This window comes from Rattus norvegicus, chromosome 3, assembly GCF_036323735.1.
Source record: "Rattus norvegicus strain BN/NHsdMcwi chromosome 3, GRCr8, whole genome shotgun sequence".
In the NCBI taxonomy this organism is placed as follows: domain Eukaryota; kingdom Metazoa; phylum Chordata; class Mammalia; order Rodentia; family Muridae; genus Rattus; species Rattus norvegicus.
The window spans coordinates 28,927,884-28,949,863 of NC_086021.1; the positions used below are offsets into that span (position 1 = coordinate 28,927,884).

The 21,980-nt window shown below is 52.0% G+C and overlaps 3 protein-coding genes across 11 annotated transcripts in view; 1 reads left to right on the top strand and 2 right to left on the bottom strand.

The window, feature by feature from the left end:
• Positions 1–1,368: 1,368 nt before the first annotated feature.
• On the bottom strand, positions 1,369–4,709 carry Paep (progestagen associated endometrial protein). 3 transcript variants are annotated; one of them, NM_001135809.1, is made up of 6 exons: positions 4,538–4,663; positions 3,800–3,936; positions 3,491–3,564; positions 2,695–2,796; positions 2,427–2,528; positions 1,369–1,482 (listed from the first exon to the last, which is right to left on the bottom strand). In NM_001135809.1, the coding sequence occupies exons 1-6, from the start codon at positions 4,634–4,636 to the stop codon at positions 1,463–1,465; spliced, it is 534 nt and encodes a 177-aa protein (NP_001129281.1). In that variant the 5' UTR covers positions 4,637–4,663; the 3' UTR covers positions 1,369–1,462. The 3 variants fall into 3 exon arrangements, with proteins under 3 accessions (NP_001129281.1, XP_063139012.1, XP_063139011.1); XM_063282942.1 differs by having other exon boundaries at positions 1,369–2,528; positions 4,538–4,709; XM_063282941.1 differs by having other exon boundaries at positions 1,369–2,796; positions 4,538–4,709.
• Paepl1 (progestagen associated endometrial protein like 1) overlaps positions 1,372–21,980 on the top strand; it is an 81,143-nt gene continuing 60,534 nt past the window's right edge. For 2 of the 7 annotated variants that reach the window (XM_063284817.1, XM_063284820.1), the window contains exons 1-3: positions 1,372–1,502; positions 2,671–2,798; positions 3,778–3,945. The gene's annotated coding sequence lies outside the window, so the exon portion shown is untranslated. Of the gene's footprint in view, positions 1,503–2,307; positions 2,581–2,670; positions 2,799–3,492; positions 3,599–3,766; positions 3,990–21,980 lie in introns of those variants that run through there. The other 5 variants (XM_063284819.1, XM_063284818.1, XM_063284815.1 and 2 more) reach the window with 5 other exon arrangements.
• On the bottom strand, positions 9,968–13,214 carry Lcn3 (lipocalin 3). Its single transcript, XM_063284814.1, has 7 exons — positions 12,934–13,214; positions 12,458–12,579; positions 12,207–12,277; positions 11,866–11,994; positions 11,223–11,324; positions 11,018–11,043; positions 9,968–10,124 (listed from the first exon to the last, which is right to left on the bottom strand). The coding sequence occupies exons 1-6, from the start codon at positions 13,036–13,038 to the stop codon at positions 11,018–11,020; spliced, it is 555 nt and encodes a 184-aa protein (XP_063140884.1). The 5' UTR covers positions 13,039–13,214; the 3' UTR covers positions 9,968–10,124.

Here is a 21,980-nt window from a genome sequence, read left to right on the forward strand (position 1 = left end):
AGACTGTCTCTTTTCATCAGGATCCACCCTGGGGAGACGTGGAGAAGGCCTTTGCCTACAGAGCTGCTGTCTAATCACCTGTTGAAGGCCTCCCTGCACTCCCAGCTACAACCAACACCATGCCTGCTGCCATTGAGCCAAGGACTCTCCCCATGGGACTAATAGGAGCTTCCCTTTCCCCATGCCTCATACCTGAACTAGACCCTACTCTGTTCTCAACACTTCCACAACTCCCAATGGCATCTGGATGTCTAAGAGCCTGAGAATCTCATGGCTCTGACTTATCCCAGGCCCAGGGAACCCCAAGGAAGCTCCAGCTTTCCCACTTCTCAGACTGCACTTCCCCACTCTGGAGAGATCTCTCCGTGCTCCTCTACTGCCCAGCATCCTTGCCCTGGTGACAGCATGGGGCAAGCACAATCAAACATCCCAAGTCCCCACTTCCCAAGCAGCCAGGCCCTGTGGCAGAGCAGATGTGGGACCCACAACCTAACAGCCAACGATAGCCCTCCCTAGTGTCCTGGTACCTGGGGCCAAGAGCAGCAGGTCTCAGCAGCTCCCCACCCAATTCATGCCAAGTGTGACGCCTTCTTCTGCACTGTCTGTTCCCCAGCCCTTTCCCCAGGCTCTGACCTATTTTGTCCTGCAGAGACCAGGTTCAGGGACACTCTAGAGAACTGCACAAAGGGATGGGCCCCACCTTTGGGTTTGGGGCAGGAATAGCTTGTGATAGGGTAACAAGAAGTCCAGCTTCTCATTGGTTGAGTTAGCTGACATTAGGCAGGTGCTTTCCTGCTCCTTGACTTCAAAGTTAAATTGATTTCTGAGGCAGGAAATGGTCACTCATCAGGAAAAGTCAAGCCCATCCAGGGAGAGCCTGACCTTACCTGCAGATCTTTCTGTGTATGCACAGCTCCCTGTGGCCAAAATATCTCTGGCTTTGAGAGACCTGATGATGAGTTCCTTGTGTCCTAGAGGACAGAACATTCCTTACCATGGTTGATCTGGTCGTGGCTGACCCCAAAAGTGCTGGTCCAGGGTCTAGGAGGGGAAGGTGGTCAATGACCCTAGCATGGTTACAATGATGCATAACTCATGCCCCCTTGGGCCATTCAAGTGTCCTCTCTCAGATATACACCAACGGGTCCTCTCCACATCTGTCCTGGAAAGATCAACCTCAGGAATCCCGATCTCCCTGTGGCCCCTCAGAGACCAGCTGCTGCCCTGGACAACAGATTTCTACCTGGGGACATAATCCCTTCCCCTCCTTGCCAGTGCTAGGGGGGGCACCACCCCTCTCTGGGCGACCTCCCTCTGAGCAGAGGAGCCCTGTGGCCTTTGGGTACAGCCAAGAAATCACTGGAGGCCTTGAGCAGATACTGAGTTTATTTATTACTTGGAGAAAAGTGGGTCAGTGTACGACGTCAGAAGCTTCAGGAGATGTGGGTTGTGGAAACGCTGACTAGAGTGTGTCACACTCACCTGGAGAAGGCAGATGCTCTGTGAATGATCTCCAATTGGTTACAGGAACTTGCACATTCTAGAGAGCTCATGGCTCTGGATCAGTGCCCTGGAGTTTCTCTCTGTTTCTTCCTCCCAGGGCCCAGCCTCCTTCCTGCCCTCAAGTTGCTGTTCTTATCTCCTAGGCCTTTCACACCCAGGTGAGCAACATGGTCAACCGAGTTTGCCAACAGGGCTATAATTTCCCAGATCCAACCACCCCTGAGCCCTGTCCCCACCTCAGAGTGTGATTCTTAGTGCCAGGGTTTTGAGGGACCTATGGAATGTCTGCACACTTTGTGCTGTGATGCTGGACCTGAGTTAATAGGGCTCACCCTGCTTTCTTGAGGATATGGATAGGCAGTCTGGGAAGTCAGGAGACAGAACTGAGGGGAGAGCCTGGACCAGGAGATCCCTGGGTCCAGGAATACAGACTGTGCGTACACACAAGATTTGTGCAGAGGTACATGTGCATGCACACACACAATGCCAATGCATGCAAGGGTGTGTGTCCATGCACCCCAATGCCCTGGAGAAATCCTGGGTCTTTCTGGGCCCCATTAATGTTCTCATTCAGGCTGGGCCCTGGGTGCAACACCTTTTAAAAACCCTGGCTAATATACTGGGGAGTTATATATACTTTACAGATGCTCCCTGGAAAATCTGTCTGCCAGAATATGGGGGATGAAGACCGGAAGGAGTCTTGTCACCTACAGAGCTCAGGAACTACACCGTGTTGGGGATCACAGTGGATGCAGAGGTCGAGTCTCCTTTTCCTTCCAGAGACCCCTCATCAGATCAGCCCTAGTTCTCCTAAGTCCCAGACAGACCCCTCCATCCCCTCAACACTGTGGCCTACAACAGGCATCCCAGCTACTGTGGCTCGGTCCCCACAGAGGAAGCTCTACGTAGGAAGGGAAGCTTACGAGAGAAGGAAAGGTCCTCAATGTCCAGTGGTGAGATGCCTCTTCTGCATGTGTGAGAGAAGTAGTAGTCCCATCCAACGTCACTTGTGGACAGACTCCTGGCTACAGCCAACAGGATTGAATGCACAGCGAAACCAAGAGATCAGTAGGGAGGGTAATTGGGGTAGGGAGGGTGGCTCCAGCCCCCATCTCCCCGCCCTCCCCACCCACCTCTCTAGCTTCAGACATTTTCTGCCTTCTTCAGGCTGTGGGTGGGAACAGCACTTACCATGGAGCTCAGTCACAATTAAGCTGCCCACTTTGCTTTCCAAATCTATGATGGTGTAATCCTCAGTAACATCCATAAAAGTCAGAAAGTTTTTGCCTTGGTCTGTGATGAAAAACCAAATGTTCATGGAGTTTGCTGGGATCCTTAGTGTCCTGGTACCCTGCACTGCCCTAGGTGGCACAGTGTGGCTCTTCCCCCACATGCTCACCACACCTCACAGAAGCCAGCACACTGAGGAGTACAAATCCCACCAGGTAGGGGCTGTTTCCTGCCTCTGCTTCTCTACCAGCCTCACCCTTGCTCTGCCTCCCCAGCCCTCTCTTCTCTAGCCTCTTGAGCTGGGTCTTTTTCTGGGTCAGAGAAGGGGCATTTCCAGCAAGGAGGAAGGGCTGAAGGGTCCCTCACTCTGTCTTCTGTCATCTGTCCTCCTCACCCACTGACACTGCCTGAGCGACATCTGTCCCAAAGGGAAGCCCTTACACAATACTCCAGAGCCTCAGATGGGTGAGGCTCCTGGGTCCCTTCTCCCTGTCAGCCTCCCCATCAATGCCTGACATCTGACAATGGGTCAGCTCTCTGCTGGGTTTCAGAAGGATTGTGGGAATCCCTGGGAACCCAAGGGAGCACAGTTTGGAGTCAAGGTTTTGGATTTTGAATTTCTGAAGATACAGCTGTGAGGTCTGTGGGGTTACTGTCCGTGTCATTTCTGCTCAGTCAGATCTGTACTGCAGCAGATGCCACAACTGTCCAAGTCACCATGTCACCCGGGGAGGAAGCAGTAGCTTCCTTCACTCACAGTCAAACGTATAGCGTCCAGGTGTCTCAGTCTTCTCTGCAATGTAGAATTTCTCCACACATTTTCCATCTTCTCTATGAGGAAAATAGCCTTTCTGAGCCATCCACTGTGGGAGCTGGGTCCTAAAGCGTCACCAGACTCTCCCAGATGGAGCCCCATATGCTTCCCAGGCTCTAGGGAGCAGCCCATAAGATCAGTATCATCAAGGTCTTCTCAGGGTCTGAGCCCTGAGTCACTGAGGATCTGGGGGGTGGTAAGGAGAATGTGTCCCCACAGAACCTCGTCAGAGGTCTTTCCATGCCAAAATACCTGTGCAAGTAGGTGACGTTCAGGGTACCATTGTCCAGGAGAACAATGCCAGTCATGAAGCACCGATAAGCATCTCCTTCCTCAACGACAGATGGGTCAGTGGCAGCCAGCTTGAAGGTATGCCAAGATCCTGTCACCTGCACAGAGTAAAGTTTAATCCTGGCCACTGAGCCTGGAGAATCATCTTCCTGTGGATCTCAGTGGATCACTGCAGGAGGAGCCATGCATGTCCTGCAGAGGAATAGAGTACAGGCCTCAGCTCACGTGTCACTGTATGCTGAGAAGGAACCTTCTGGACTACTAACCATGCTTCCACCTCACCCCAACCAAACAGGCCAGCACACTGCACCCATTGGCCATAAAGAGTACTGTTAGAGCGTGGTGGCTCTCTGTTCTCCAGATCTCTAAAGAGCGATGACGTCCTCTACCATATGGAAACCTTCGGGTCTCTGTGCAGTAGGACACAAAATAGAGCGTCTGGCTACCCTGTCTATCCTATTGGGTCCCTAGGTTCAGGCTTCTCCTGGGTCCGACCATCTTTAGTGGGGCTTTGAAGTGGCTCACACTCTAGGGGACCTGGTAGAGTGTCTCTGAGTCCGTGGCCTCAAGTAGAACCCCACTCCTTGGTCCCCATTACTGTGAGTTGCTGTCAAGACTTTGTAAGGTGATAGGGACCTGGAATAATAACTGAAGACGTGGGCTGACTCCCTGCCTTAGCCTGAGGCCCCGGAGCATCACCTGTTCAGGTACAAAGTACGGCGCCACGGGAACATTGGTTTGATCCTGAAGTGCCCAGGTCAGGCCCAGCCCCATACTGAGCAACAGCAGGCCCTTCATTCCTCTCCTGTGTCTTCTTGGACTGAGCACTCAGAATGTGGGTGCACAGAGGCTCCAACCTTCTGTATATATACTGTTCTGAGGCCTGAAGTCCATCTACCCCTGCCCCACCCACAGGAGCTAACACGTTTGGAAGAGCATGGAGTTCAGAGGAGGATGCTGTCAGCCCTGTGCAGGCCAGGCCTGGGACACTGTGTACCTTGGCTTCTGGACTGAGGCACCTTAGTGGGTAAGCCCGGGACACTTTAGATGTGGTACCTCATTGGCCTGGAAAAATAGCCAAGGGCTAAGCCCTGAAGTCTCAACAATTGAAGGCTATGCAGGGTGTGTGTTCCTCTGGGGAGAGACCAGGGCTTCACAGAACTCGAGGCCAACGCACTTGTGCCCATGGGTGTGACCTCTAACCTGATACAGTTATGTGGCTGTTGTCTCCTGAGGAAGCTGGGTCTTTAGGTCACTCTGTGGTGGTCGTGGGGCAGCTGAGCATGTACTTAGAGGAGGGTCGGTCTTCATGGCAACCTTACTGCCAACTTTAAGCTATCACCTAAATCTCTTTGCAAGATGCTGAAGGCTCTTACGAGGTGCTTTGGGGTACGTAGGTCAGGGATCCAGGCACAAGCAGGGCTGAGCTTTGGGGAGGACACCCCTCAGGGTACCCTCTGCCCTTTGCTCATGTCCATAGAAACCCTGTATGCCAGACACTTCCCTGCAGTCTCATCCCTAGGTCCAGCGTTGGAATGGGAGCCAGGCTGTTCAGCCAGCAAGACTAAAAGGATTATGGCTCTAAAGGTCAGAGAATTGAACACACATGCAGAAGGGGAAGGAGATCTGAGCCCCCAGTCTCCAGGTTGCAGGCTTTTGTCCCCCTTAGATGACAGAAAGGCCAAGGTAGGCCAGAGCTACTCTAGGGGTCTCAGTGGAAGTCCCACTGTGCTCCGTGATGAAACTGGGACCTCCAGCGAGGTTGTTACTCTGACTGTGGCTTTCTTTCAGTCAGCAGATGCTGCTCAGATTGGGTGGTATATATGCGTGCACATACACCAGCTTGCAGTTGTATACATTGTGAGAGAGTATACATGTTTATACGTGTACAGTATTTTTGTGAATCTGTGAGCTTATGCACTTCATCTTGTAAGCATGCTTACATGTGAGAGTAAGCACGCATGTCTGTGTGGACACACATGTACAGACATCATGAGAGTAAGCAGGTATGTCTCTGTGGACACACATGTACACATGTCATGAGAGTAAGCAAGCATGCTGTGTGGACACACATGTACACATGTCAGTCTTTTCTGCTCGTTGAGCACTGACTCTGTCAGGAAATTCATGACTATTGGAATGTTGTAGAAATTCTCACAATCACCCGGGGACACCATGGCCTTGTTCTCAGCTATGCCCTGTCACATCCACCAAAGTAGTGTGGAGGCCTGGCAGAGCAGCACAGTCTGGGGCTGATGTTGGCTCTAAGAAGAGAGTAGAGACTTTAGGTTGGGCGCACTGACACAGAAGCCAACAAGAGATGCACAGGGTGAGGTGAAGCTGAGATGTCTTGAGGGACCTATGGGAGGACAGATGTTGCCCCTCAACCCCTAGTTACCAAGGAAGAGCTTCCAGACAGGAGGGCTGGGACAGGGACCGTGTTCATCTAATTGTTGAATGCAGGACACCCAAGTTCCTGCATTAAGATGCTCCTCAGTGGACAGTGTCCCTCACAAACATGGTGTCCGCACCACCTGGTCTGTGACACGGGTCTGGCACCTGCGGGATGGCAGTTGGTGGGGGTCATGAAGCTCATCTGGGGATGCCCACACAGCCTCGCTTGACAGGATCTGGGCTATACTCACTTCCTGCTTCTGGGTGAGGTGAGACGACTGAAAGATCAGAAGAACAGTGTCCTCGGGGATGGGCCACAAGAATCCGGGTCTAGCAAGTACTGCCAAGTTGGTCCCCAAGGTGAGAAGTGTCACTGCGTAAGTTCACAAAGGCAGGCGGGGTAGGTCCTTGTGTTTATTTGTCCAAGACAGGGGATCTCTGGGCATCACACACTTTCTGAGTCACTTTCTCCTGTGGCTACAAGGGGATGTCCGGGCACATTTCCCAGCTATAGGCCATCATGTGCCTCCCTCTCATGTGTCTGAGCCTGAAGTCACATTCGGATTCCTCCATAGAGAGCACTGAAAGACCAGCTCATGGGAATGGCCTCACCTTGACCCAGCAATCAGGGCATCACCAGAAACCCCTCCTACAAAAGCCTTCGGAGGAAAAGGATGGCTGCAGTTAGTGCTCCAGACAGGGAAAGGAAGGAAGAAACCCAGAGAAGAGAGAACGGGACAGAGAAGGAAGGGCAAAGGCAGGTGGGGGAAAATGGCCGATGCCCAAGCAAGATGACCCTCATGACTGGAAGACAGAGTGGGAGCTGTGGTGGATCATGAGAAGAGATTATGACTGAGATGGGGGAAGGTGTCTGCAGGGAGAGCAGAAGGATCCAGAAGGATTTGGTTGTAACCCAATGGTAGATGCAGCATGACGCCCCCAGCTTTGCTGCTCTCTCCCCTGACAGCAGAGGCCAGCACTGGGGAGAGATGACCATGAGGTCATTTTGTTTTGTTTTTCACAACAGTGAATGTGGACCTATCACACGAAGGAACTCATTAATGAGTCCATCAAGAAAAAAGTCCAAGAAAGTTCTGAAACCTGATCAGTATTGGGCATTTACGGAGCCTGAAACAGCAGGGGGAGAAAACAGAAAACAGGGAGGGAGCAGGGAGAAGCACACAGAGCTCACAGCGACAGGCCTGACTCATAGCTGTGTCTAAGTATGTTCTTGTCTTATCACCTGGGCACCTGTCCATCCACCCATTCATTCACCAACATCTAAATATCCACCCATTTTCTGTTAAATCCACTCCACCTCCACCTGCTTTTTCACCACTGGCTTCTATCCAATCTCATCCATCCATCCATCCATCCATCAACCCACCCACCCATCCACTCACCCATCCATCCATCCATCCATCCATCCATCCATCCATCCATCCATCCATCCATCCATCCACTCATCCATCCATCCATCCATCCATCCATCCATCCATCTATCCATCCACCCCCCCATCCATCCACTCACCCATCCATCCATCCATCCATCCATCCATCCATCCATCCATCTATCCATCCACCCATCCACCCATCCACTCATCCATCCATCCATCCATCCATCCATCCATCCATCCATCCATCCATCCATCTATCCATCCACCCATCCACCCACCCACCTACACACCCACCCACCCACCCACAAACTCATCCATCTATTCATCCATCCACCCATCCATCCACCCACCCACCCACACACTCATCCATCTGTCCATCTGTCCATCCATCCACCCACTCACCCACCCACACACACACACCCATCCATCCACTCACCCACCTACCCATCCTTCCATTCATCCATCGAATGACTAAGCAACATGGAATGGAGATTATATGATTATGTGGTAACTCTGGCATTTTCTCTAATGACACTGAGAATCTAGTGTTTCACCCAATTGCTGTTTATACAGGAGCTCAAAACTGTGAAGTTCCTTCCAAACAGTCACTTTGACCTCTGAGGCTTTTAGAATGATTATGTAATTGTCATAACATTCCTGTGAATGTGGGCTTGGGGACAGTAATCAACGCTGATGGAAATCTGTCTTGGTAAGATGCCCACACACCGGGCTGTGCCACATTGTCCCATGGGGTGCCTGGGCACCACGTGGACTTCCTTCTCTACCACGCAGAAGTCTGTAAAACATAAGAGAGCATCCTGGCTGAACTCCACGAATGGCTCTGATCACCCAGGGTCTGACCTCAGTGTAGTCTCACTGTTGGAGGCTCACCTCTTCTGAGGTAGCCTTCTGAGGTAGCTCCTCACGAGGGTGACCCTCCTTAGAACGGGCTGCAGCACTGCAGCCAGCAGGAGCCCACGCATGCTCTGCATGGCCGCTCTGCTCTCTGGCCTTCTGAATCTGTTTAACTCATGGAGGAGGCCCTAGGGCAGCACCCTCCCCTCTCCCACCCACACAGAAGCTCTAGCCAGACGGGAGGCCTGATCTCAGTTTGGCTTGGTCCTCATAATTAGACAGAGATAATCTATAGAATTCCTGTCAGAGGGAGATCCCATCAGTGTGGGAAATGCTGCTTCAGGACTAGGAACCAAGAACTGTTCCAGGCCCCTTTCCCACAAGAAATACAGTTCCTGCGCCAGGCCATGCTCCCAGGCCTTCCAATTCCAGGCATGGCACTCAAGACCTTTCTAGAGCCTTTCCTTGGGGGCAGCATTCCATATCTATCCACATATGTGATCATGTGAGTGTGTATGTATGTCTGTGTACATGGTAACACCTAGGCATCAGTATGCTCATGTGTGTCTGTGTACACAAGCCATCCGTACGTCAGATTTCTGGAAATTACCAAAGCTGGTGTTTTCAAAACAACAGGTTGCTTGTCCCACACTGGAGTGGGGACTCCCTGCCAGTGGAGGACACGGAGCACATCCTCTTGAGGGAAGCCACAGAACTGTGTGAACCCCCTAAAGCCTCTGATGCTGGTAATCCCCATCAGTGATATCATACCCAGGACTGGGGAGGTTTGGGTAAGAGGGTTCATAGATTAAAGAAAAATGGCCTGGTTCACATCCCCCTTCCCATGGTGAGAGGGAGGGAGGGAGGGAGGGAGAGAGAGAGAGAGAGAGAGAGAGAGAGAGAGAGAGAGAGAGAGAGAGAGAGAGAGAGAGAGAGAGACTGGGTCCTAGCTGACCCCTCAGGGCACTCAGAGCAAAGTTTGAGAATGACCTGAGAAATAGCACTGAATGGCATCAGAGTGCTTTAGTAAGGTCGCTCCTCCACAGACTGTTTCTCCAGCTTGCACAGAGAGATTGCAAGTGTCCTGAACCCATGTGGACAAATTCTCTGTGTCCTACATACTGGATCTGGGAACCTACCCCAGGCCTGTGTCCTGGCCTCATTCCTACCTCGAGTCCCCAGGGGTCCCCACCTGCTTGGACTCTGTTGCTGCTCACCTGTGGCTTGGAGTCCCACCCTGTCATTGTCATGGACGTCCTCCTCATTTCACTCACGGCCTGAAACTTGGTCTCTGGGGTGCCACAACTACACAAGGATTCCAGAGGCTGGGGACCTGGCACCATCTCCAGCTTCCGTGCCTCCCCCAAGCAAGGCTGGGGGTTCCAGCTCTCCTAAGTTCTTCTCACCCCATCTTCCCCTCAGGTGATCACAAGGGAGAGAGATTGAGACCACCAAGGGTCTCACACACAGGCAGAGTCACCAGGCCTGCTGAAGCTCTTTATTGAGGCGATGGGGAGGAGGATGAGGAGAGAGAGGAGAGTCAGAGGGACCAACAGGGCACTCTTTCCGCCTCCCACAGGACAGAGATTCTGGCTGTGCTCGCTGCCTTGGGCTTCTTTGGAGCCTTGGTTCGCCATGCTCTAAAAAGGAGAGTTTGTGAGCAAGCAGGGTACAGTGACTGACTGGTTATGGTGGGGGGGTGGGAATGTTAGGTGCTTTGGGGCAGCATCACAGGCTCACAGAGAAGCAAAACTAGCTAGTGCTGGACAAGGAATTCCTTTCTGCTGAGTTCTCTCAGAAAAGCTCTGTCCATGTAGTGGTGACCAAGGGTGTGACTGACAAGTGGAGGCATGAAGGATATGGATATCATGACCCCACCTGTCCCTGGCCATCCTCATCCAGGGCCCAGGACTTTCTGCTCCATGGTCAGAGTAGGCTCAGGGACACAGGGATGGCAGGTATACACCAGCAGGTAGGAAATCCCCAGAAGCCCTGAAGGAGACTAAGGACAGGACGTTTGCTGGATGGGTGGCAACTGGGCAGTGTATGTCAGGGTATCCCAGCGTGTCCCAGCGTGTCCCAGCGTGTCCCAGCGTGTCCCAGTGTGTCCCAGCATGGCACAGATTACCCCAGCGTGTCCCAGCGTGTCCCAACGTGTCCCAGCGTGTCCCAGCGTGTCCCAACGTGTCCCAGCATGGCACAGATTACCCCAGCGTGTCCCAGCGTGTCTCAGCGTGTCCCAGCGTGTCCCAACGTGTCCCAGCATGGCACAGATTACCCCAGCGTGTCCCAGATTATCCCAGCGTGTCCTAGCGTGTCCCAGCGTGTCTCAGCGTGTCCCAGCGTGTCCCAGCGTGTCCCACTGATGGAATGAAGAAGGCAAGCAACCCTTAATGACCCAGGAATGAAGTTCAGGGCACATGGAGCCCGGGGACACAGAAACCAGGAAGTTCCTGGCTGCAACTGAGACCTCCACGTGAAACCTGAGGCACAGTGGAATACCAAGGTTCTTCTCTGTTAAAGGGTCACTTACCTAGTTACTCTCTGGTTCACATGTTTCTGTAGGAAGCAGAAAACCCAGGGATAAGAATGAGCCCTGGACAACAGTCCATGGCTCATTTCTTCCCATGACCAAGAACTGTTGCAGGGACCACACTGTCCTCGTTGGGGGCAGGGGACATGAGAGTGGCAGACTTACTGGGGACAGAGAGAGGATCATGGGTTGCATGTGCCCTCACCCATCTGTTCAGGTATGAGCAGGTTCTCTGGAACAAGTCTCTTTAGCTGTGTGAACTCCTTAAATTCCTCCAAGGCCTCCAAATCTTCCTGGGGGTCCTTCCCTGTGGAAGACGGATGGGTGAGCAGAGGGAGGTGACCACATGTTTAAAAGGAGCCAGTGCCACAAAGACAGGAGCCCGGCACCAGGTGCTTCCTCATGAAATAGCCAAGGGCTGGAGGTGACCTGGTGTGGAGGGTTATCACTGAGCGTGGAGAGCATCTGAGCCATCAAGGACGCTGGAAACCAAACCTCCCAGTGGAGGCCTGTAACTTCTTGCCTCCGACCTTAAGGGTCCCTGTGCTGAGAAGGCTTCAGTCAAGTCACCACTGTCCTGTGTTATAAACCCCGCATGACACCATGAGATTCCACAGAGCATCACCAACAGCCTCTGTGGCCAAGAGGCAATGTCTTCCTCTATCCTGGGTGCTGCCTGCCAGGCTTGGCAGTTACTGCAGTGGAGGCTCAGCAAGGTAGGTGTGGCCCGCCAGTACTGCTGTGCCCTGCCCCCTGCCCAGGAGAGGAAAGCTGCTCCTCTCACACGGGAGCCTAGAGGAATGATGGGGTTGGCATGGGAATGGTGAGCTTGAGGGGTGGAAACTTACCCATGAGCTGGGTCATGGTGAAGCTCATCTCCTCCACATCCCCCTCACAGTAGAGCATGTAGTGGCCCTTCACAGAAGATGGCTGCACCTGCACCTTCAGGTGGGTCTTACCCTCAAATGTGGGGGTCCCTGAAATGGCAAGGGCAGCTTACAATCTTGGGTCCCTCTCCTGACTGTCACCTCAGTCTCTAGTCCCAGATTCTAAATGACTACTGTGGCCTGAGAGCCAAGGACTAGGGATCCCAGGACTTGCCTGTGATCCCTCCTAGGGGTGGGGCTTGGCAGGAGGCTCTCCCTTCCTTGGGCTGCCAGCCACCCATCCCTGAGCTGATAACACTCACAGGCAGTGTATTGGCCAGGCACATCTGTTTTCTCCAAGATGATGGTCACTTCAAAGCACTGGCCGTACATCCTGAAATCAGAAACAGTTTGCAGTGGCCCTCTTATACCCAGCCCTCATACCGACTGGGGTCCTCACTCTTCAACCTGTTGCTGAAGTTCTTTCTAAGTAGGGGGACTTTTTAAAACTATTCATTGAGAGGTAATGGGGCAGGTAAGAGACCAACCAACCACAGGAGCCACAGACACTCACATAAATGTGACAGAAAACTCCAAGTCTCCGTTGTTCAGCACCAAGATAAAAATGGGTGAGACCTTGCTTATTGGGAACTCGTCTTCTGACACCATGGCCTTGTTGAACCACTTCCCGGAAAACTAGAAAGATGAATTTTCTCTTTGCCTAATGCCTGACCCCCCTCCCTGTGGAATACTTGCCCTCCGTCTACCATTCATGCCTGCCCATTCCCTCCCACCACCAAAACACAGAATGTTCATTTGATGGGGACCTGCTTACTCCGAGGGTACCAGGGCCTTCTTCTAGCACATTCTCTCAGACTCCACCACTGAGCACAGGGAGGCCTGAACATACATCGGGATCCCTCAACTCCAAATTGGTCTGTTCTGTTGAGTTACCACCACAGATCACGTTGGGATCACCCTGAATCCAGAACCCAGGTCTTCCTGCACCAGTAAAAGCTGAGAGTACCCTGTGGCCCAGCGCTGACTCACATTCACATTATTGAAAGCAAGGAATGAGGAGTCCTGGGCCTGCAGGGCAGCAACCAGACAGAGGCTAACGGTCAGGAGCAAAGCCTTCATCTCTAGTGTCTGCATTCACAACCAACCAGCAGGTAGCAGGGGGAGGCGAGCCTATACTGGCCCCTCACCTCACTTGACTGCCTTTATACAGACCCATACAGCATCCATGGGGAAGTTGTCAAAGAAGACCGGTTCTTCTGGGTTATGTCTGCAGCCAGCTGGCAAGGGGATGTCAGTGTTTTGTGTAACAGCTTGTTAGGACTTCAAGTAATCAAGGCCATTGATTGGAGTGGCAACCACAGTTTACAGTTCAAAGACCTGAGGGAGAATTGGAAACTCAGAGGAAAGGCCATGTGACCCACGTGGTCTGATACTTTGTTGGGTCTGGAGAATTGCAAGGACCACCCAGCAGTCCCTGGGGAGGGGTCAGAATGGGGAGAGAGCGGGATTTCAGACCCGCTCCACCACAAGTGCACCAGCTCAGCCCCTTGAGCCTCGTGCCTGCTGTTCTGTTGGTAACCTTATCCACGGGTGTCCTTCAGGACACAGCTTTTCAACTCAGGGCACAGCCTGGTCACTGAGTTGTTCTTCTAGAAACAGTCTCCATATTTCCCTTCTTGGCTTTCTCCTCCTCAGAGCACTGGCTGAGACTTCCTAAGGCCGCTGTAACAAACCACCTCCAACCAGGTCTTCACCACCTCACATCTGCTCCCTTCAGCCATGGAGGCCAGAAACTGGTTGTGGAGACTAGGCAGGCCAGAGCCACACTCCCCAAGGCTCTGGGGAGGACCCTGGGTGATCGGCAGCTCCCCATGACTCTCTTATTGTGTTTCCTTACCCACGTTCTGCTTGGCTTCACCTAGCCTCTGCTCAGCCCCGAAGGCCCCTCTGACCACTTGTGACAAGGACTCTTGTCAGAGGATTTAGGCCACCCTAGTTCTTGCTGACCTTAGTTGAGATTGTTAATCTCTGAAGCAAGGCTTCGCTGTCCATAAGAGCTCACAGTCACACGTCAGTGTACCACATTGGCCTTCTGCACCTGGGCATCTCCAGACAGTTTTCTGTGGTTTTTATTTGCCCTTGCAGGTTGAGAGAAATAGGTCTGAGATAGGGGACCAGGCCATAGTCACCATTGCACTCAGGAGGGCTCCCTCGGCTGTCCTCATCTGCTCCTGGCACTTAATCATACAACTCCCATGCCCCACACTTTTCCTTCTGTCTGTCTATATCTGTGTCTGCGCCTTCAGCACCTCGAGTGAGAGCATCAGTCAGCCTGCTTTGGGTGGCATTCACTGCATGGCCGCTGCACTGAAGTTCTCCAGGTCTCTGAGAGAGCGGTCATGTTCTATTAACTTGAACAATAGAGGCTCCTAGATTGGGTGTCTGTCCTGGGACCCCAGACTGACCTAGCAACCCAGCGTGGGATGCAGCATCTTCCCAATGGAGTCTTTGTGTCCCGGGGCTGGGACTGTGCTCCACATGCTCTCACTGACCTTTGGGCTCAGAATAAAAGGTGGCAGCTTGACCTGGTCATTATCCTGTAGGAAGTTCTGAGCCGCCCCTGCCCTTCCAGGTAGGAAGGCACAAGGCCAGCACCTGTCAGGCCAGGGACCAAGAGGTGGGTCCCAGCCTCCCGAGTGGAAGTCTCTGGCAACCCTTCTGTGTTGACCTTGTCCTGGTGACACACAGGCACCCTGCCAGCTGCCTAAAGAGTCCAGGTATTTGTCTGGATCTCTGAACGCCCTCCATGGCTGCACTGCGTGAGCCACATATTCAAGGACATCTCAAGGGTCCAGGGTGCACTTCTGTTCATTGCTCAGTATGGTTGGTCAATGTGAGGGAGGCTTCAGTTAAGGCCCGGCAGTCCACAGAGGGACAGGAAATGTCTTAATGTCCCTTGTACATAATGTCAAGTCAGGGACACTAGAAAGGTATAGACACTTTTATCTCCCACCTGTCCTGTCCTAAAATTCATAACGGAAGCAAAGCTGCAGCTTCCAGAGCAGAAAGGGGATTCAGAGCCATGAGGGGCTGAGGGCACAAAGATTTCCCTTAGGATGGGGTCTTAAGACCCCTTCATGGTCTGCTACTGTCGCATGAAAAAACGCCAGTGTAGGTGGGGACCTCACCAGTCCTGTGGACCCCACGCTGAATGGGGTGGATCTAGTGTCCCCAGTGTAGGCCACCATAGCCCTGTCTTTTGCATGGGTCAACAGCTCCATGATCACTCTGAGGCTTAGCCAACTCCTGAATCAGGGATGGCATCACAGATACTGAGACAGATTAGGGAATTCATCACCAGTGTCGAGCACTGAAAAATATTGTTCGTATTGCTATTAATGCTAATGGAAAATTACTAATATAAACACTCCTTCTGATGTTAATTTTTCTGTGGAAATGCTGGGGGGTGCGGTGTGACTTGCCCCCCATTTGAGAGCTGTGAGACTCTTCCCTGGTGTCCTGTGTGCCTTGAGAAAAGCGCTGTCTGTCAAGCAGTCGGCCACACTTCCTTTTGCCAACCACAGATGTCTGGAGGACGATGCTCAACAATTGCAGGACGCGTCACTCGAGCACCGCTCTAGCTCCAGGAGGTGAGGCCCAGCTGTGCCTGTTTGAAACAGTTGATGGCAGACTTTTCCTCTAACACATCCACCCCAGCCGGAGGAGCAGCAGCTTTCCTGGTGGCCTAGCAGGGGGAGAGCCATGCCTGGTGCAGAGGGATAGTGCCCTGCCCAGGACAGATGCAGCCCTTACTGTGTGTGAATGTTTGCTATGGTGGGTACACACACCCCTTTTCTAGAGGCAGGGTGGATTCCTGAGCTCCCTTTGTGAGCTAAGGGGTCTCTTACTGTCTGCCCTGCTGTGCCTGCTGTCTTATGTTTCAACATTAGATTCAATAAAAGACTTCTTCAGGGGTTTGGCAGGATGACTCATTGGGTAAATGTATTTGGCATCAAACCTGACAACCAAAGTTTGATCCATGTGAGGCTCACGGTCGTGAAGAACTGCCTGCTGTAGTTGTCCTCTGACATGCCCGGCTATGCCATGGTACACGCACAAGCCCTCACACAATAAATGCAATCTAATGAAGAAGAGGTGTAAGGGATGTCTCATTCGGTCAAGTACTTGCCTCATAGGTATTGCCCCACTTGGTATAGTTCTATGTCTCATGCCTCTGAGCTCTGTTCCCAGAACCCGTGTGAAAGCAAGGCACAGTGACAAGTGGTAAGCGCCTGTGATCCCTGTGGTCAGATAAGAGGCAGACAGGTGGATCCCTGGAGATCCCTGATCACCTAATCTAGCAAAGTTCAAGGGCAGTGAGAGACTGTCTCTCAAACAAAAGATGGAGGACGCCTAAGGACTGACACTAAAGGCTGTCCTCTGGCCTACAAATACACACCCACACGCCCCCCCTGACACACGCAGATACACACAGACACACTCACAGAGAAACACACAGACACACACATACACAGAGACACATACACACTCACAGAAACTCATATGGACACACATACACAGACATACACATACATACAGAGACACACACAGACGTACACAGACCCAAACACAGACACATTCCCAGAGACACATATGGACACACACAGACACAGAAACACACAGACACACGCAGACATACACACACATTCAGAAACAGACACAGACATACACACAGATGACCCAAACACAGACACACAGAGTCACACACAGACCCAAAGACAAACAGACAGACAGCAGACACATACACACACACACACACACACACACACACACACACACACACACAGAGTTGTATGCAGACACAAAGAGAAACACACACAGAGATATACACACAGAGAATTATACACAGGGAGACACATAAAGACTCACACAGAGAAACACACACAGGGAGATACAGATTCACAAACACACACACACACAGAGACACACTCATACATACACACATACATACAACAGAGAGTTGCACACACAGAGACACACACAGTCACATACAGAGAGACACACAAAAATACACAGAGACACACAGACACAGACACACAGACACATACAGACTCACATACAGAAACACATACACAGACTCACAGAGACACAGACAGACAAACAGATACACTCAGAGCCACATACCCACAGACACACACACACAGACACACACAGTCACACACAGAGGAAACACATATACAGAGACATACTCACAGATACATGCACACACACACACACACACACACACACACACACACAAGAAGACAACACAGGCAGTAGGTGGTGTGTTCCTGCCTATTTTCTTTCCCCATCACGAATAGAGTAGAATGAGCTGGTCTAAGGAGTGGCTAAGATTTGACTTTTGTCGGACAATGGCTGAAAAGCCACAGCAGCTGAGAAGCAATGGAGAGAGAGGCAGGGAAAGCAGGAGTTGGAGCCCTGGGGGAGACAATAGCCACTCCCAAGACAGGAGCCAAAGCAATAACAGTCATGTGGCAGCATGGCAGGGGTCATACAAACAAGAAGGAATTAGAAGGTCCCGGTGGATGGCCAGGGCAGTGCTAAGATCGAGTGCAGAAGGAGAGAAATTGATAAGGCTCTTAGATCGAAGGACGGAAAACTGTAAAAGCCAGAGAAGAGGGACTGCAGACAGCAGTGCGAGAACAATCCTGAGAGTGGCCAGGATGAAGGCCAGGGTCTCGGGCAATCAGGTCTAGAACCGTCGTCAGTGGATGGACAGTCCCGCCCTTCTGGGCCTGAGCAGAGCTGTCACACATCACTGTAGGGCCAAAGGTTTCAGGAGCCATGAGCGCCCTAACACTGGGAAGTGCCACTTGCTCCTGGTTCCATCTACTGCTGCCCCTGCCACCCATTGTGACCTGCAGCTTAGAAATACAACAATTGCCCCGGGACCAGCTTAAGAAGAGCTTCTTCCTGGCCACAAGTTCTATCCATCTGGGAGCATTACCAGACCCAGGGGCAACCTGGACAGCTCCTGACAGCAAGAGGAGTCCTTGATTCTCAGGGGTCAGACACTTAGATCTGGACTACAGAGGGGAAGAAGCCACAGGGTGTGACTGACACCAGCACAGCCTGGGACTCTGTGGCCGGAAGATCGTCCAGTCTCCCCGAGTCCCACTACAATACAGCGGCTGCTGCCGGGGTCCTCGGGATCCTGAGATCTCAGTTCCTTCCAGGCCCCTCTAGGCTGTGTTTCCTGAATTGAATCTTCTTCTAAAGAGCGGCTACAGTTTGCCCACAGCTTCCTGTGGCTGTGCAGGATCTCCTGAGATGCTGTGACCAGGAACCACGTGGAGTCCTCACCCTAGCTTCCTGCTGACACACAGAGCGATGCTACTAGAGGTTGTCAATAATGTCCTATTCTGGAAATATTCAAATCTTCTTCTAAAATCAGCAGTAAATTTGCTTGGTTTTCTTCTCACACCCAGCACACAGTGTTTTAGGCACCATCATATGGAACTTGAGAGTGTGGGTTTCAGTCTGTCTTCTTTCCTGCTGCAGTCGTCCCAGTGACAAGGCTCCAGGTCAGCTGTGACAGCCGCACCTCACAAATGTCATGTGCTCCACAGGAAACCCTCAGGGCTGACGTCAGAGAGATCGGCACCATCTCTGTTTAACCCACAGTTGGGCTGGTTCCATTCGCAGATGAACCGCGTAGATTTATTCTACAAGACAAACCACCCTTCAATCCAGCGGTAACCCCACTCCCACCACATGTCACCCCCAAATCCCAGACTGCCTCTCCTTCAGGGTCACCTAGTCCTTATTTCACAGCATCTGGGAACCAGACATCCTTCCTCTGTGTATGTCTCCATGGCGTATTACAGATGAAGCCTACGGGCTGTGACCTGTCATGACGATGCCGTGACACCAATGCTCAGTGTTCTGTGTATCTGCAGGTTGTTCCAGGTCAGTGCTGGGTAGTGACTCACTGTGGGGACACTCTATAGATGGCCCCGCCATTCCTAGCTCTAGGTCAGTATGAAGTAGGCCTCCCTGTTGGTTATAGTAGAATCCTTTGCTTGCCTTTTTGCACGGATCCCTGACAGAAACTGCTACACAACATGTTGACTATTTACACCTACATAAAGATGTCACAAACTGTTTTCCAAATGTATTTACAGACATTGTGTTTCTGCGTCAGTGCACTGAGTTCCTATTATCTAAGAGCGCCTGGCTGTTGTCGTGGGCTTGTGTTGTCTTCTTTCCTGGGTGGCTGAGACGTTCCCCTGTGCTTGTGAGCTTGGCTGCCACACACCTGTCATCATCGGCCGAGTCTGTTCTAGACCTTTGCTCGTGTCCGCTGGTGATTTGCTGGCCTGATGTCAAGGGTCGCTGCTTCCTCACTGACACTAGTGTTGTTCATGTAACTTGAAATGATCTCAAGGCATGGCTTGTTTTTCCGTCCAGCTAGGCGTGTCCTACCTACATAGCTGTTCTAAGTGTGAGGAAGTCAACGCTCTAATGTCCCTTTACAGGGCTGTTCCTTGCTGGCAGATCTCAGAGCTGCCTTGCCACCCAGGTCATGACAATGCTTTCTCTGTTTTCCCTTCATTCCTTTGAGATCAACAGGAAATTGAGACCTGTAATCCTGTCAGAGCTGACTTTGACAGGAACACCCAAGCTCAGGGTCTGCCTGCTGACCTGCCTGTGCTTGGCCGTTGACCCAGTGCCACGGGAAGGAACGATGCAGACTTGCTTTTGTAATGATGTCAGAAACTAGGTTGATTTGATAACAGGTACTTTAATGAAATGGATAGCATTGTGAGCAACTGGGATTTGTCCCTCCCTCAGCATCAGGGTGGGGCATTCTATGTTATCTCAAGGGGGAAGCAGAAGCCCAGACCCATTATCCTCTCAGTTTCCATCCCTGCAGACTGAGGCTGTGTTAGCCAGATTTCCATCACTGGGTTAAACACAACACAGAACAAAGTGAGGGAGGGAGGATTTATTTTGGCTCCAGGTTTCAGAAGCTCTTCCCATGACCGATTGGTCTCATGGCTGTGGGCCTGTGGTGAGTCAGAGCCTCATGGCAGAGAAGGTTCAGTGGAGGAGGAGGCCATCTATGGTCTCAAGGTAACAGAGAGAAGGGGCGAGGGGCCATAATGAGGTAAAGTTGAAGGAGGCACTAACTGCTACCAGCCTCAGCCTCATTCTGCAGCCTCCCAAAACAGGACCACACTTGAGATCCACAGAGGACAGTGAGTTTATTAACCTCACACCTGTTTTTCAAGACTGTGTAACAGAGAAACACAAAAGGAGACACAGGCACTGGTCTGGGAAGCCACTAGTCCCTCAGCCTGTTAGGCAGTGTCAATTGCAGTCACACGGAACTCTAATGTCACCCATCAGCACTTGCAGCAACAACCCACACCTGCACAGACACCTGAGGAGACAAATCCAGTCCATTCACAACTGCATGGGCTCTGTCTGCTGCCATTGAGTTCCGGCATGCATAGGAACATCACCGACGACACTGGGGAAATGCAGCTGCTGAGACACAGGCAGGAGAAGTGACCAACAGAGACATCCGGAGAAATCCATGGTTTCCAGCCAAGTGAACCCCTGGCTCACTGTTGTTCTCCTGTCCAAGGACTGAGACACATGTGCCTCTGTGGGGACATGCGTACAGGAACGATCCAGGCATCGTATGAAGGACAACCTGACAGGTACAGAGACCTCGCCCATGATGCGGAGCTGCTAACCTGCTTCCTGATCTCTCCCACAGAGCGCCGCCCCACTCGCTCACACCCAGCTCCTCAGGTTTCCTGCTCAGTGACTTCCATTCTCACATCAAGGCCGGGTCACGCCAGCTCCTCCGCACAGCCCAGCGCTTGTCAGAGTCCTCACTGATATTGTTTATGGATACTTGAGCCTGTCCACCTTTGCTCCAGAGAGCACAAAGATGCCATTGTGGGACCAGCACCTGTCTCCAGGGCCATGGCGTATGGACAGCCCCGCAGGAAGTGAAACCCTCTCCAGAGATGACCTTCTGTGTCTCAGGCAGGTGGCTAAGTCCAGGAGCTCTAGAGTGGAGGGTGGAAGGCAGAGTTCCCATTGGGAGGGAAGCTGGGCTAAAGCCAGAAGCCAGGGCAGCCAGGGCGGCCAGGGCAACCTTCACTGAACTCAGAACACAGGCTGGCAGGTGGACTCATGGTGTCTCTTGTGTGCATTTGTCTGTAGGGAATGAGACCTGGCTCTGTTGAGAGCATGAGGGTCCTCAGAGCTAATGAGAAGGAGACTGTGGACTCCAGAGGCATGGCGTTCATTCAATAGGAGCAGAGGGGTGGCTCAGGACCGGCTGTGATGGAGCCTGGTTCTCCTTCCCACATCAGGACACAAGATGGCAGGAAACGAATCACACGGACCTCAGGTGTACCAGAGCAGCCCCAGCTCTGCAAATGTCCTGTCCGTGGACCCTCAGATGACAGAGCAGCAGAAGGTCAAGTCCCTGTGTTTGAGATGAACCCCCTTGAGTTCACAGAGGGAGCCTCCTCACTGATGCCTTCAGGGTTTACTCTGCCATATTGGAAGCTAACTCTTCAGTTCACCTACTCATATTGGTTGGATGCATGGTTTAGTATTATTTTTTCCATTAATTAACTTATTTATTTACTTTGTACCCCAAATGGAGCTTCTCCTCTCTCTTCTCCTCCCATGACCTCACTCTCCATTCCTGTTCCCTATGCCCTCGTCCTTTTCTCCTCAGAAAAGGGGAGATGTCCCACGGATATCAAACCATTTTGGCATATCAATTTGTAGGACTGGGTACATCTTCTACTGAGGCTAGATAAGACTGTCCAGTTAGGAGAAAGGAATCCAAAGGCAGACAACAGAGTCAGAGACAGCCGTTAACAGCTCCTGCTGTTCATGGGCGCACATGAGGACCAAGCCACATATATGTTACATGTGTGCAGGGGATCTAGGTCCATTCCATGGGTGCTGTCTGGTCGGTGGTTCTCTGTGAGCCCTTATGTGCCTACTTAGTTGATTTTGTAAGTTTTCAGGTGGTATCC

Excerpts from the sequence above, each read along its gene's own strand:
- Lcn3 (XM_063284814.1), bottom strand. The coding sequence starts at position 13,038 with ATGCAGACACTAGAGATGAAGGCTTTGCTCCTGACCGTTAGCCTCTGT. Across the intron at positions 11,995-12,206 it reads GCCTGGCCAATACACTGCCT|GGACCCCCACATTTGAGGGT; the intron begins GTGAGTGTTATC and ends TTGCCATTTCAG. Across the intron at positions 11,044-11,222 it reads GCTCATACCTGAACAGATGG|AAACATGTGAACCAGAGAGT; the intron begins GTGAGGGCACAT and ends TGCTTCCTACAG.
- Paep (XM_063282941.1), bottom strand. The coding sequence starts at position 4,636 with ATGAAGGGCCTGCTGTTGCTCAGTATGGGGCTGGGCCTGACCTGGGCA. Across the intron at positions 3,565-3,799 it reads AACGTCACCTACTTGCACAG|AGAAGATGGAAAATGTGTGG; the intron begins GTATTTTGGCAT and ends TTTTCCTCATAG. Across the intron at positions 2,797-3,490 it reads TGGACGCTATACGTTTGACT|ACCAAGGCAAAAACTTTCTG; the intron begins GTGAGTGAAGGA and ends TTTTCATCACAG.